At 44.2% G+C, this 14000-nt stretch overlaps 1 protein-coding gene across 1 annotated transcript in view; it reads left to right on the plus strand.

The window, feature by feature from the left end:
• KCNH1 (potassium voltage-gated channel subfamily H member 1) overlaps positions 1 to 14000 on the plus strand; it is a 375464-nt gene that overhangs the window by 84580 nt on the left and 276884 nt on the right. Inside the window, 1 exon segment of the mRNA XM_021063876.1 lies at positions 3840 to 4232. Coding sequence (XP_020919535.1) covers positions 3840 to 4232 — 393 coding nt within the window.

A 14000-nucleotide genomic window follows, 5' to 3' on the forward strand; every position in this document is an offset into this window, starting at 1 on the left:
GATATGGAAAAATGCCCAGGAGTATAACTGCTGTTACATATCTAGTTATTTAATAAACTGCCAAATTCTTTTCTGAAGCGAGTGTGTCATTTTATTTATTTATTTATTTATTTATTTATCTTTTTAGGGCCACACTCACGGCATATGGGAGTTCCCAAGCTAGGGGTCAAATTGGAGCTATAGCCGCTGGCCTACACCACAGCCACAGCAGCACCAGATCAGAGCTTCGTCTGTGACCTACACCACAGCTCATGGCAACACCAGATACTTAACCCACTGAGCAAGGCCAGGGATCGAACCTTCGTCCTCATGGTTGCTAGTCAGATTCGTTTCTGCTGAGCCATGTTGGGAACTCCGAGTGTGTCATTTTAAATTTCCATTAGCAATTTGAGAAATCTGGTTAATCTGCAGTCTCACCGGCATTTGATATTGTCACAATTTTTTATTTTAGCTATTTTCATAGGTGTATATTGATATCTCATTGCATTTCCCTGATGGCTAATGATGTGAAACGTATTTTCATGTACTTATTGGCCATTCGTATATCCTCTTGGGTAGAATGTCCATTTATATCTTTTCTTTTTTTCTGATTGGATTGTTTGGTTTTGTATTGTTGAGTTTTGAGATTATATGTTGTAAGTTATATATTCTAGATCCTATTTATTTTTTGGAAATGTGGTTTGCAATATTTTCTCCAAGTCATAGCTTATCTTTCCATCCTCCTAGTAGAGTCTTTTTCAGAGCAAAAGTTTTAAATTTTTGTAGTATCCAATTTATCATTTCTTTCTTTTGTGGATTGTGCTTTGGATGCAAGTCTAAGAACACTTTGCCTAGTCCTAGATTTTCTTCTTCTTCTTCTTCTTTTTTTTTTTTTTTTTTTTTTTTGTCTTTTGTCTTTTTAGGGCCGTACCCACAGCATATGGAGTTTCCCAGGGTAGGGGTCTAATGGGAGCTGTTGCTGCTGGCCTATGCCAGAGCCACAGCAACGCCAGACCTGAGCCGTGTCTGCAACCTACACCACAGCTCACAGCAATGCTGGATCCTTAACCCACTGAGCAAGGCCAGGGTAGAACCTGCAACCTCATGGTTCCTAGTCAGATCCATTTCCACTGCACCAAGATGGGAACTGCAATATCACACTGTCTTAATTACTGTGCTACATGCCAAGTCTTGAAATTGGCTAGACTGATTCTTCCCACTTGATTCTTCTTATTCAAAATTGTTTGAGCTATTCCTTCTCCTCTGCCTTTCCATATACATTTTAGCATAATCTTGTATTCATCTATATGGCCTCTTGCTGGCATTTTGATAGGAATTATGCTAAACCTGTTATCAGTTTGGAGAGAATGGAAATCTTTAGCATATTGAGTCTTGTAATTTACCAACACAGTGTGTGTCTTCATTTATTTATATCTGATCTCTTTTTGTTCATTCAATGAATATTTATTTATTTGTATTTATTTATTTATTTATTTATCCCCCTCCCCCACTGTACAGCATGGGGATCAAGTTATTCTTACACGTATACATTTTTCCCCCACCCTTTGTTCTGTTGCAGTATGAGTATCTAGACATAGTTCTCAATGCTACTCAGCAGGATATCCTTGTAAATCTATTCTAAGTTGTATCTGATAACTCCAAGCTCCCGATCCCTCCCACTCCCTCCCCCTCCCATCAGGCAGCCACAAGTCTTTTCTCCAAGTCTATGATTTTCTTTTCTGTGGAAAGGTTCATTTGTGCTGGATATTAGATTCCAGTTATAAGTGATATCATATGGTATTTGTCTTTGTCTTTCTGGCTCATTTCACTCAGGATGAGATTCTCTAGTTCCATCCATGTTGCTGCAAATGGCATGATGTCATCCTTTTTGATGGCTGAGTAGTATTCCATTGTGTATATATACCACCTCTTCCGAATCCAATCATCTGTTGATGGACATTTGGGTTGTTTCCATGTCCTGGCTATGGTGAATAGGGCTGCAATGAACATGCGGGTGCATGTGTCTCTTTTAAGTAGAGTTTTGTCTGGATATATGCCCAAGAGTGGGATTGCAGGGTCGTATGGAAGTTCTATGTATAGATTTCTAAGATATCTCCAAACTGTTCTCCATAATGGCTGTACCAGTTTACATTCCCACCAACAGTGCAGGAGGGTTCCCTTTTCTCCACAGCCCCTCCAGCACTCGTTATTTGTGGATTTATTAATGATGGCCATTCTGACTGGTGTGAGGTGGTATCTCACGGTAGTTTTGATTTGCATTTCTCTTATAATCAGCGATGTTGAGCATTTTTTCATGTGTTTGCTGGCCATCTGTTATATCTGATCTCTTTTATCAGCATTTTTTTTTTTTTGGTTTTGACATATAAGGTCTGTGCATATTTTATTGTACCTATACTTAAGCAGTTTTTTTTGAGTGCCTATAAATGGTATTTGTATAATTTTGGTTCATTTCTAGAACACAGTGATTTTTAATATATTTATCTTGTGTGACCCTGTTGAACTCACTTATCTGTTCCAGGAGTTTGTGTATAGATTCCTTGGAATGTTTTATGGACACCATTATATCATTTGCAAATAGGGATATTTTTATTTCTTTCTTTCTGATCTGGATGCCTTTTATTTCTTTTCTTTTCTGTCTCATTGGTGTGGCAGTGCTGTATTGAATAAGAGTAGTGAAAGCTGATGTCTTGCCTTGTACTTGATCATGGCAGGAAAGCTTTCAGTCTTTCACCATTAAATGTGTTATTAGCTGTAGGCTTTTTTTTTAGTAGATGCTCTTTGTCAAGTTGAAGATGTTCCTTTCTATCCTGATTTTTTATGAGTTTTTGTCATGAAGAGATGCTGAATTTTGTCAAATGCTTTTTCTGATCAGTTGATATGATTGTGTGGTTTTTCTTCATTAGCCTGTTAGGATGATGAATTACATTGATTCATTTTCAAATATTGAATTAGCTTTCTACCTTTGGGATATAGCCCACTTAATCATTCTTCTTATGTGTGCTGAATTCTATTGGCTACGATTTGTTAAGGATTTTTGCACCTGTACTTATGAGAGATATTGGTCTCAAAAGATAGTTGTCTTTTTTATACTGTCTGTCTGGTTTTGGAATCAGGGTAATACTAGCTTCACGAAATGAACTGAGAAGTATTCCCTCTATGTTTATTTGCTGGAAGAGGTTTGCAGCATTGCTGTTAATTCTTTGTTAAATTTTTGTACTGTTATCCCTTAAAACTATCTAGGCCTGGAGATTTCTTTGGGGAGTTTTAAAATTATGAACTCAATTTTCTTATAATTTACAGGGCTGTGAACTGTGGTGGTTTGTATTTTCTAGGACCGTTTCATCTAAGTAGTCAAAGTTGTCGACTCAACTGTATATGTAAAGTTGTCGACTCAACTGAGCTGCCTGAGAGCAGGAATCACACTCTGGCCTTTATCACTATATGCCCAGGGTCTAGAACAATTCCTGGCCCAGAGCAATCCATATTTGTTGAGTAAAGATGCTTATTCTCTAGTGCCTCAGTGTCTCCCTTGCCGCATAGAATAATAGTTGGCTAATTAGACAAGGCTCTATTTAGAATTAAGGGAGATAATTCGTGTCCATGAAGTACTTTGTACAATGATTGGCTCTCAGTAGGCCAAATAATAGTTTGTTATTGTTTTATTATGATTGTTTGTTTTACAGTATTCACTTCCATTCTGTGCTCCTCTGGTACCTGATCTGGCCCCTAATGATCTGTCTGATCTGTCATGAGCATCTGTCAGTGACAGAGGCTGACTGGTTAGAGACTTACAATGAGGTCCTAACTCAGTTTTCTCTTGGCCATGTTTTCCTCTCCAGGTTCTGCAGCTGGGCTCGGACATTCTTCCCCAATACAAGCAAGAGGCACCCAAGACTCCCCCTCACATCATCTTACACTACTGTGTCTTTAAGACCACGTGGGATTGGATCATCTTGATCTTAACCTTCTACACCGCCATCTTGGTCCCTTACAACGTCTCCTTTAAAACCAGGCAGAACAACGTGGCCTGGCTGGTTGTGGATAGCATCGTGGACGTCATCTTTTTGGTGGACATTGTGCTGAATTTTCATACCACCTTTGTTGGACCAGCTGGGGAGGTGATTTCCGACCCCAAACTCATCCGCATGAACTACCTGAAGACGTGGTTTGTGATTGACCTTCTGTCCTGTTTGCCATATGATGTCATCAACGCTTTTGAGAACGTGGATGAGGTTAGTGCCTTTATGGGTGATCCAGGGAAGATTGGTTTTGCTGATCAGATTCCACCGCCCCTGGAGGGGCGAGAGAGTCAGGTACATCCCTCAAATCTCAGACCTGTTGTCATGTCTTTAATTGTGGGTGGTCAACAGAAGAGGAATGAAGCGGGTGGGAACTAGCATGACCCGTGTCCGGAACAGAGGGAGCATGATGCTTGATCCGTATCCTCGCCTGCTGTTCTTGTTGTCCTTGGGAGGTTTGGAGGCCCTGCATGTCAGTGGATGGTAATGCAGGAGACCAGAGGCTTCCCTCTTATTCCACGTGGAGGGCAAGCCGCTGGCTCGAGTGGGGTGGTGGGCTGCAGAAGAAGGCATGCATTGCCACCGCCTTGGTAAAGCTTTCACTTGGTATGCACCTGCAGAATGCCTACCTATTGATTAGTCTAATTATGGAGAGTTTTCTATTATCTGCTGCTAACCTTTGGCTGTTTCAAGCTAACTAACTCTTAGCAACAGGGATGCTGTTTTCCCCCAAGTTTGCTTGCCTTTTTTTCCCTTTTTTTGGGGGGGTGGTGGTAAATGTTGGGCAAGAATGAGTTGTTTCTTTGCTAACCAGTGGCATTTAGTTGTCCATGCTCTCCTCTTGCCTAAATTTGCTGAGGCAGTCAGGCTGTGGTTAAGTCTGGCTCTTGTGGTTAAGAGGAATAGTGTTGTTACTGGGTTGCACTGCTTTGGATTGTTAGTCCTATGGGCCAAGGAAGGACTTAGAAGGAGATAAATGCTCTGTAAATGTGCCGGAATCAGGACAGGCTTAAACAGTCAGTGAATGGGTGCCTGGGACACGTTGCAGCAGGAAGGGGCCGCTAGGCTGGTTGAAGTGATTTTCTCCTTTGGAAAAGCAAGGTTGTCACCTCATGGCCAAGGAAAGTGTCAGGTTCTTATCTAGTTCAAGTGTCCTATGAGAATTGCTCTTCCTTCTTCCTACTCCTCAGTGGACACTTTCAATGGATGATAATAAGACTGTTCATTGGTATATCTTCAGCCTGAGATAGCAGACAGCCTTGGATTACAGAGGGTCCCCGAGGACTCAGCCTGGCTGGGCTCCTAACTGGGTGGACCATCCAGGAAGCCAGGAGGAGGCTGAGTTGAGGGCAGACACATTTCAGGGCTAAAGGTCTGTTGGGACTCAGCCTTGCAGTAGTTGGAAGGAACAGCCAGCTCCCTGCCAGGATAACAAGACCTACCAGTGACTCATTTTGCCGGTGGCCTAATGATGCCTCTCTGCCTTCAGATCACTCACTACCAGCAGTAGGTGAGGACTCCAGCCCCTTTCTGTGTGAGAACCCAGCTACCTACTGCTTCTCTCTCCACTGAAGAGGAGCTGATGTTCAGATGCTCCAGACTAGAACAACCCCTGCTTTTATCTGTGTGGTGTGTTTTAATAGACTTTAAAATCCCAGAATAATTCTCGGCGTGACTTGTGTGGATTTTTGTAGGGGGATTAAATGAGTCAAGACTGATCATTTAGCAGAACAAAATCATCCCTAAAGTGAGTGTTGGGATTCTTAAATGTGAATTTTAGTACATGTTGGCCATGATATTTTTTTCTGCGAGTACATTTCTAGAACATTTTATGTTGGTGAGAGAAATGTGATCGTTTTGGCTTAGATAATTCAACCGATTATTTCAGCCCAAAAGAGCTTCTTATACACATATGGGAAATGAAATTTAACTTAAAAAAAAAAACTGGTTGAGTTTTAAAAATAAACCATCTGCTATTTCTAGCAATGGCATTGAAATTTTGCAGATAAATGGAACAGTTCTTCAGCTTCCATAATTTCTTATTAAACATTGGCAGAGCTGTGCACACACACGTAAATGTGTCAAGATTGCTTGGTAGGTGAGCGGAGAGCTTCTCCCCAGGCCCTGTTGGGCTGGAACTCCTTTGCCATTAACTGCGAGGTTTCTGAATTCCAGATTCTTGAAATAGATTGTAGATAGGAAAATCATAATTTCTCTATAGCGTTTCAGTTGGCAAAGGGCATGGCATTGTTGCCCAAAACTTGGCCTCTGACCACTGGTGCCGGACAGAAATGTGGAGACAGAGCTTTGGGTGAAGGAGGAAAAAAATAGCTTTATTGCTTTGCCAGGTAAAGGAAATCATGGCAGGCTCATGCCCCAAAGGCTGTGCCCTCCTTCGGGAGAGATTAGGGAGGGGTTTTATAGTTTGGGAGGAGAAAATAGGGCCACAGATAAGGATCAGGGTAGAGACAAATTTTCATTCTTCAGAGCTGGTGTGGAGTGGCCCCAGGACAGGTTCTGGGGGTCCTCCTCTCTGGTTGTCATTTCTTAGGGGTTTCAGTTCTGCAGACTCAAAGATATTGTCACGGATATCCCTTGAGGAGGAACCAGGACCCCGCCCCAAGGCTGCACTCTTGTTTCTAGAAGGCTCCTCCCGGGTCTCTGCGTCCCCTCCCCTCCCTGATTGGCAACTGTTTGAACTGTTAGCAACTTTGGAACTCAGGGAAGGTCCTGGAGCCTGAAGCTTATTCCCTAAAGACAAGAAATGGGGGACACAGAAAGGCTTGTGCCCAGGAGCCCCATAGGGCCCTGCCGGGTTTTAGCATCAAAGCTCTTACTACTATTTCTTGATCATCAATGATAATATGAATATTCAGGGGCAGTGATTTGCCTCTGTAAAGGCTTGATTTTTTTTTTTTTTTTTTTTTTTTTTTTGTCTTTTTGCTATTTCTTGGGACGCTCCCGCGGCATATGGAGGTTCTCAGGCTAGGGGTTGAATCGGAGCTGTAGCCACCGGCCTACACCAGAGCCACAGCAACGCAGGATCCGAGCCGCGTCTGCAACCTACACCACAGCTCACGGCAACGCCGGATCATTAACCCACTGAGCAAGGGCAGGGATCGAACCCGCAACCTCATGGTTCCGAGTCCGATTCGTTAACCATTGCACCACGACGGGAACTCCAAGGCTTGATTTTTACATTTAGTAACTCCTTTTAAAGCTTTGGCTCACTCCTGAAATAGTGCCTTTCCATAACAATTGTGGAAGTCCACACTCGGAAACTGAAGATTCCGCTGCTGGGCCTCTTGTCGCACCTGTTTGGGCAGCTTGGAAGCTGTGCATGTCACTTAGCCTTTGCGGATGGCAGTTCTCCTGTCTCCACCTTGGGGCTGATACTGTATTACCTGCCTGAAGGCCTGGCGTTTGGGCCGTGGATTTTGAGTTCCCTACCAGATGTAAAATCTGGTGAAGTCTAAAATCTCTTTTGTGTTAGTCCCACCTCCAGACGGACCATAAAAATGAGAGGCCCAGCACCCTGACGTCCTATCTTTGGGGGGAGTGGGAGGAAGGTGGAGTGGGAAGGGCGGCATTTAGCAGGTTAGGATAAGGACACCTGTCGGAGGTCAGAGCCCCGTAGAACCATGAACTAATTCAATCCTCTTAACTCACAAAGAGGGAAACAGACCCGGGGACTGTGACCCACTTCTGATGGCCCAGCAAATCATATGGTCGCAGAAATAATGAGGCCCCTACTGTTTTTTTTTTTTAACCATTAAAAAAATTAAAGTATATTCGATTTACAATATTGTACCAATTCCTGCTATACAGCAAAGTGACCCAGTCATACATATATATATATACATTCTTTCTCTCATATTATCTCCCATCATGTTCTGGCCCAAGAGACATGGTTCCCTGCTGTGTACAGTAGGACATCATTGCTTATCCATTTTAACTGTAATAGTTGGCATTAATAGAGACAGATTTGATTTTAAAAAAGAGGCAAAATACTGAACGATACAGGTGAGTCCAAACTTATCAAGAGGCTTCTGATGTGTACGGCTCACCCTTTGGCTTCATTGTTGTGGTGGGGAGGTTGGGCCCTGGGTACGGGGAGGGGGGCAGCTGCATTTTCCCCAAGGCACCTGGGTTGGTGATGAGGTGGGCAGTTTAAGATGCTCACCAGGGGACAGACCCAGCACAGTTTTCCAGGTATAGTCTTTGTTAAAAGGCACCGTTACACCCGTGGGCATGATGGGCTGGAGGGGCTTAGAGGAGGTTGAGGAGGCCGTGAGAGGTATCCCACGTGTTGAGCCTGGATCAGGCTGGGGAAGTTCTCTTGGTAGGAGGATTCTGATGAATGGCTCAGCCGCTTCACCTGCGCCGAATGCTGTCTTCTCACCCAGGCTCTGCCGTGGGTTGTTCATCTCAGATCGCAGCTCCCTCTGCTCCAGGCCCTTTTTCTCTAGGAGAGGGTGGGGAGACAGAGGAAATCACTGACTCATTTCTTATTAAAAAATACTAAGTGCTGACCTTTCTCTGGTGTCCTTGTAATTATGCCAATGGAACTGTGTCCCAGCGGAGACCACCAAGGAAGAGGGCAATGGGCGGTGGTGGCTTTGCCATCTGTGTGTGGAGTTGAGCTGTGGGCGTGGGTGCTGGGGTGGGGGCTCTTAAAGGGAAAGGATTGGACCATCCCAAGGCCTCAGTCAAGAGAGAACGAGGTTAAATTGTGGAAGCCAGTCACCGTGAACTCAGCCCAGTGGATGCAGCGTGTCCCCAGGATTTAAGCCGTGCGTCCTGATCCCTTTGGACCTCGCTTGGTTCACTTATGTAGATGGCCTGCATGTGCGTCACTCTCCAGTCTGTGGGTGATCATCTTTCTGGGGGAGGCTATTTGGGAGTATGTTTGCTCGTTAGTTAAGCTGGTGAGAGGACACAGGTCTGGAAACGGAGTGAACAAAAGCTGGGAATGGCTTGTGCCAAAGCCACAGCCAAATGGGTCTCTTTTAGGCGCTCAGCGGCTTATTGGCCTCGTGTGCTTCATGGATTAAAGGTGGTATATTGCTATTCACAAAACAGAAATTCCCTCCTAAGGAAACCTTACTGCTTACGGCTCATGGAATGTGGAAGCCCAGAGGGGAGGATGGAGCCGATCCTGCCACCTCCTGGCTCCCAATTCTGGTGCCCTGGGGCCTGAGGCCAAGCGCTTCCTTCTGTCTCTGGCTCTGTAACCTCAGACAGCAGCCTGACCGGCTAGTGCCAGTCACTGCTGACACTTGCCAAGTGTGCACGGGAGTTGTTTGCCCCGAGCGGAGCAAGACTGAGAAGTGCTGATGGAAAGATAATGGCACTGACGGCAGCTTCCCTTTATGTGATGTGTCTAACTTTCCAAAATACTTATGCACAGATTTTTTTTTTTTTGGCCATGCCTGCAACATACAGAAGGTCCCAGGTTGGGGATCAAACGTGCACTACAGCTGTAACCAGAGCCACAGCAGTGACAACACAGATCCTTAACCCACTGAGCTACGAGGGAACTCCCAGATTGTCTTTTTTATTATTGAAACGTAGCTGATGTACAGTATTATGTTAGAGTTGTATTCCAGAGTGATTGGACATTTGCATATGTTATGAAACGTTTACCTGTCCCCATACAGTTATTATAATATTATTGACTGTATGCTTTGCTGCGCAGGTTGTCTTTATTTTAGATCCGCAAGAAAGAAACTGCACTGAACTGGGGGGAGGCTCTAGGTGTGGCTCCGCCATCCGACTGTGCGAACGTATGGAAGTTGTTTCATCTCCCTGGACTTTGCTTACCTCACCTGCCAGATGGGTCCATCCTGGCTCCCAGCTTCCACGGCTCACTGCCCTGCTTTGCCAGTGATGGGAAAGGGCCAGATTGTCCGGGGAGCGAGCCTGGACTCTGTCTCCTGACTCCTGAGTCTGTGCTTTTCCCTGCAGGTCCTGCTGCCTCCTCAGGGATCTGGAGACAGAGTGAGCCAAGCCAAGCAATTCACTGCTTGGGTCCCCCTCTCTGAATCAGTCCCCGGCCTGTCCCCTTCCACCCCCATTCTTGCAGTAGAGGGGTGAGAGGTTTGGGTGTTGAGCCTGGGTGACCTAAGCCGGGGTCACTGGTGCGTATGTGGAGGGCCAGATGGCGAGCATTGGGTCAGAAGTGACCCCAGCTGCGGGTTGCCCACCCGTTTATCTCTCCATGACGCTGGACGCTCTTCTAGTTCTTCTAGGATCACTATTCTCAGCTCTTCCATGATTTCTTCATCACCGATGCCGAAGGCAAACTGGACTGACGTGCGTCGCCGTCCTGCTGCTTGGCGGTTTTCAGACCTCACCTGTGCTTTCTGTATAGGTGGGTGGACACCACGTCCGTTTTCACACAGGCGACCCCTCTGCTGTCCAACTCAAAGCTGGTAGGAAGCTGGACGTCAGGAGGGTCCCAGGGTTTTCCTACCCTGGACGTCCAGCAATACAGGCAGTCTCCATGGCTTGTAGAAGCAATTAATTTTTATTGAGATTATTTTTCAGAACAGTTTTAGGTTTGTAGAGTAATAGAACAGAAAGTACTGAGACCACCTTTACCACCCCCCCCCAGGATCCCTTTAATTAACGTCTTGCATGAGGGCGGTACACTTGTTTCGGGCAATAAGGATGCACTGTCACTGGCTGAAGTTCATAGGTTCCATTGTGCCCACTCTCGGCAGTATGCATCCTGTGGGTTTGGATACAGGGATCCCGACACTGGGTACCATCCAGAGCAGTGTCACTGCCCTGAGCATCCTCTGTGCTTTGCCTGCTCCACCCCCCCTCCCCTCTAATTCTTGGCAACTACTGATCTTTTTACTGTCTCCACCACTTTGCCTTTTCTAGAATGTCCTTTAGCTGGAATCAGAGTATGGAGCCTTTTCAGGTGGGCTTCTCTGACTTCGAAATAAGCATTCATGGTTCTTCCATGTATTTGGGGGCTCTCTGAGAGCTAATTTCTTTTTGTTTCTGAATAACTTTCTCCTGTATGAATGTACCATCATTTATCTATCTTGTAATAGCAATTAAAAAAATCCCATTACTGACAGCATTAGTTCTTTAAGCTGATCAGCACAGGCCTTGTCTTGGGTTTCCTCCTCCGGTGGGTCCCATGGACGTGGAGAGTGGGGAGGAGCGGGCACCCTGGCATGCAGACCAGCCCATTGAGCAGCCTGTGGTGTCTCCTGGATAAAACCCGAAAATGTTTCGTTCAAGTTATTATGTCTATAACAACACGATGGGCAGGAAGATGAAATTGTGTTCTAGGATGCTCAGATTTCATGTTCTTTTCCTTGGCATGTATATCTTTATGTTTGTGCTGAGTATTTCTACCATCCAGTTACTCTGGCAAAAAAGACAGATCCAGACACCTTGTAGGTTTCATTGAAGTGTCTTGTTAGCGGCAGGAAGTACTGTAGATAGATGGGTTTGTTTCTCTTTGGATAATCGGGACTTGTTAGCAGTGGCCGGGGGCTGAGGACTGATTTCAGGGGTGTTGTCAATGTCGCTGCTGTCCCCACACTGGCAGTATTGTTGTCTCTCCCCTCTTTCCTTCTTCTTGGATTGATGCTGACTGGGATCCGGTATTATGTTAAGTGGAAGCAGCCGTGGTAGACACGCTTGTCTTATTACTCACGTCCAGTATTTCACCATTAAGGGTTTTTCTGACTTTAATTATTTTACCTTTGCAAGTAGTTCTCATTAGGTTAAGAGAGGTCTCTTATATTCCTAGTTTTCTGAGAATTTCAATCATTAAATTTGGTTTTAAATTTTACCAAATATTTTTTATGCATTTATGACAATAATATGTTTTTTTTTTCTCCTCACTTTCTTCTTGTGGTGAATTATATTGGTCACCTTTTGAATGTTGAGTTCAGCTTTGAATTCAGCTTCGTCCTACTTTGTCATGATACATTGGCCTTGTTAATGTAACTGTATATACTTTTCTATCATTTAGGAATTTTGCATCTATGTTCATGAGAAATATCAGCCTTTCGTTTTTCTTTTTTTTCTTGCGGTGTCCTTGTCAGGGGCTTGCGTTGCTTTCATTTTTTGGCTGTTGTAGATACTGCTGCTGTGAACATGAGTGTACGCATATCTACTCTGTTGCCTGCTTTCCGTTCTTTTGCTTTATATCCAGAACTGGAATTGCGACTCATAGGGTACTTCTCCTTTAATTTTTGCCTGTGCTTTTCCACAGTGGCTGCACCATTTTTTCTTCCCACCCTCCATACGCAGTTTCCAGTTTCCTCACGTCCTCACCAACACTTGTTCTTTTCCCTGTGTCGCCATCCCAGCAGATGCGAATGGACACCCTAAAGGGTGTGAGGGCAAATTTGATTCCTTTTATAAAAAGCAGATTCTCTTTACTAGTTTTTCTTCTTCCTCATACCGCTAAATACAGACAGAGGGAAGTATTCAGACAGGTAGGAAATACGAATACTGCCCCTTACAGAAGCCGCTGGGAGATGAAGTTGTAACGAGGGAGGAATGAGCTGCTGAGACAAGGTCCGAGCAGATTTGTGTTGGGCGGATTGTACAGGGTGTCTTGGGGTGGGAGTATTTAGCAAGAGACTGGAGAGGGGTGGGAGTCTGATGGGGGTGGAGGAGAAAGACCCCAAGAGAGTGGGAAAAACGAGGCACAGGACATCATATGTGAGGCTGAGGGAAAGAGTGGCTTTTTTTTTTTTCTTTGGTTTGGTCTTTATTTTTGAACTAAGACACATGTGAAAAATTGGCTGGACTGACCACTTGTTAGTAAATCCCTTAACTCAAGTGAAACTCTAGAAGGGCATTAGGAAGCCCATGATTTGGCTTAGGTGGATGAGAACACTGGTGGTCCTTGGCAGAGCTGTGCAGGTCTCTCATGACTTCTTCCTGTGTTATCTTGTGATGTTTAACTCTGGAGCCCACCTATGTTGGTTTATAAGAAAAACCGCTTCATGCTTCAGAGGAGAAATACTCTGTTTCAGGGATGCACTTCTATGGACCCAGACTATTAGCTAAATTTGAGAGCCTCTGGACAATTTTTAGAAAAATGATTTTTGGAATTTTTAGGGCCGTACCCATAGCATATGGAAGTTCCCAGGCTAGGGGTCAAATTGGAGCTACAGCTGCAGGCCTACACCACAGCCACAGCAATGCTGGATCTGAGCCTGTCTGCAGCCTACACCACGGCTCATAGCAATGCCAGATCCTTAACCCACTGAGTGAGGCCAGGGATGGAACCCACATCCTCATGGATACTAGTCAGTTTTATTTCTGCTGAGCTGCGATGGGAGCTCTGGAAAATGATTTTTTGATTTCAAAATTTTTTTACAGGTAACAACCTGTAATCATTTAGAAAATATAGGTGAAGAAATAAAGATCACCTATACTTTTACCTTTTTGTTAACATTTTGGTGTAAATTGTTTCAAGTCTTTTTTTCTCCCTTGGAATATTTGCATACATATGTTTACGTATATTTTATTAAAATGGAATTAAACTCTATGTAGTGAGTTGTAACCCACTTTATTGTCTAAACAATAGGTTTTATCTTTCTATGGCATCAAATATTTTTATAACGAATTTAAATGATTAAATGATAATTCATTGTATAGACATATCATAATTTACTTGGTGTTTGATGTCTAGGTAATCCCCCCCCCTTTTTTTTTCACTTTTTAAATCACGGTAAACAAGAGTCTAGAGAAAATCTTTGTAAATAAATCTGTATTGCATTCCTGGTTCTTTTTTTTTTTTTAAGGTCTGCACCCGCAGCGTATGGAAGATCCTAGGCTAGGGGTCGAATCTGGTCACAGCTGCGGTAACACCAGATCCTTTAACCCAGTGCGCTAGGCCAGTGACCTGAGCCCCTACAGTTGGATTTTTTTTTTTTTTTTTTAAACACGGCTGTACCTGCAGCATATGGAAGTTCCCAGGCTAGGGGTCAAATT

Source organism: Sus scrofa, chromosome 9 (genome assembly GCF_000003025.6).
Source record: "Sus scrofa isolate TJ Tabasco breed Duroc chromosome 9, Sscrofa11.1, whole genome shotgun sequence".
NCBI lineage: Eukaryota > Metazoa > Chordata > Mammalia > Artiodactyla > Suidae > Sus > Sus scrofa.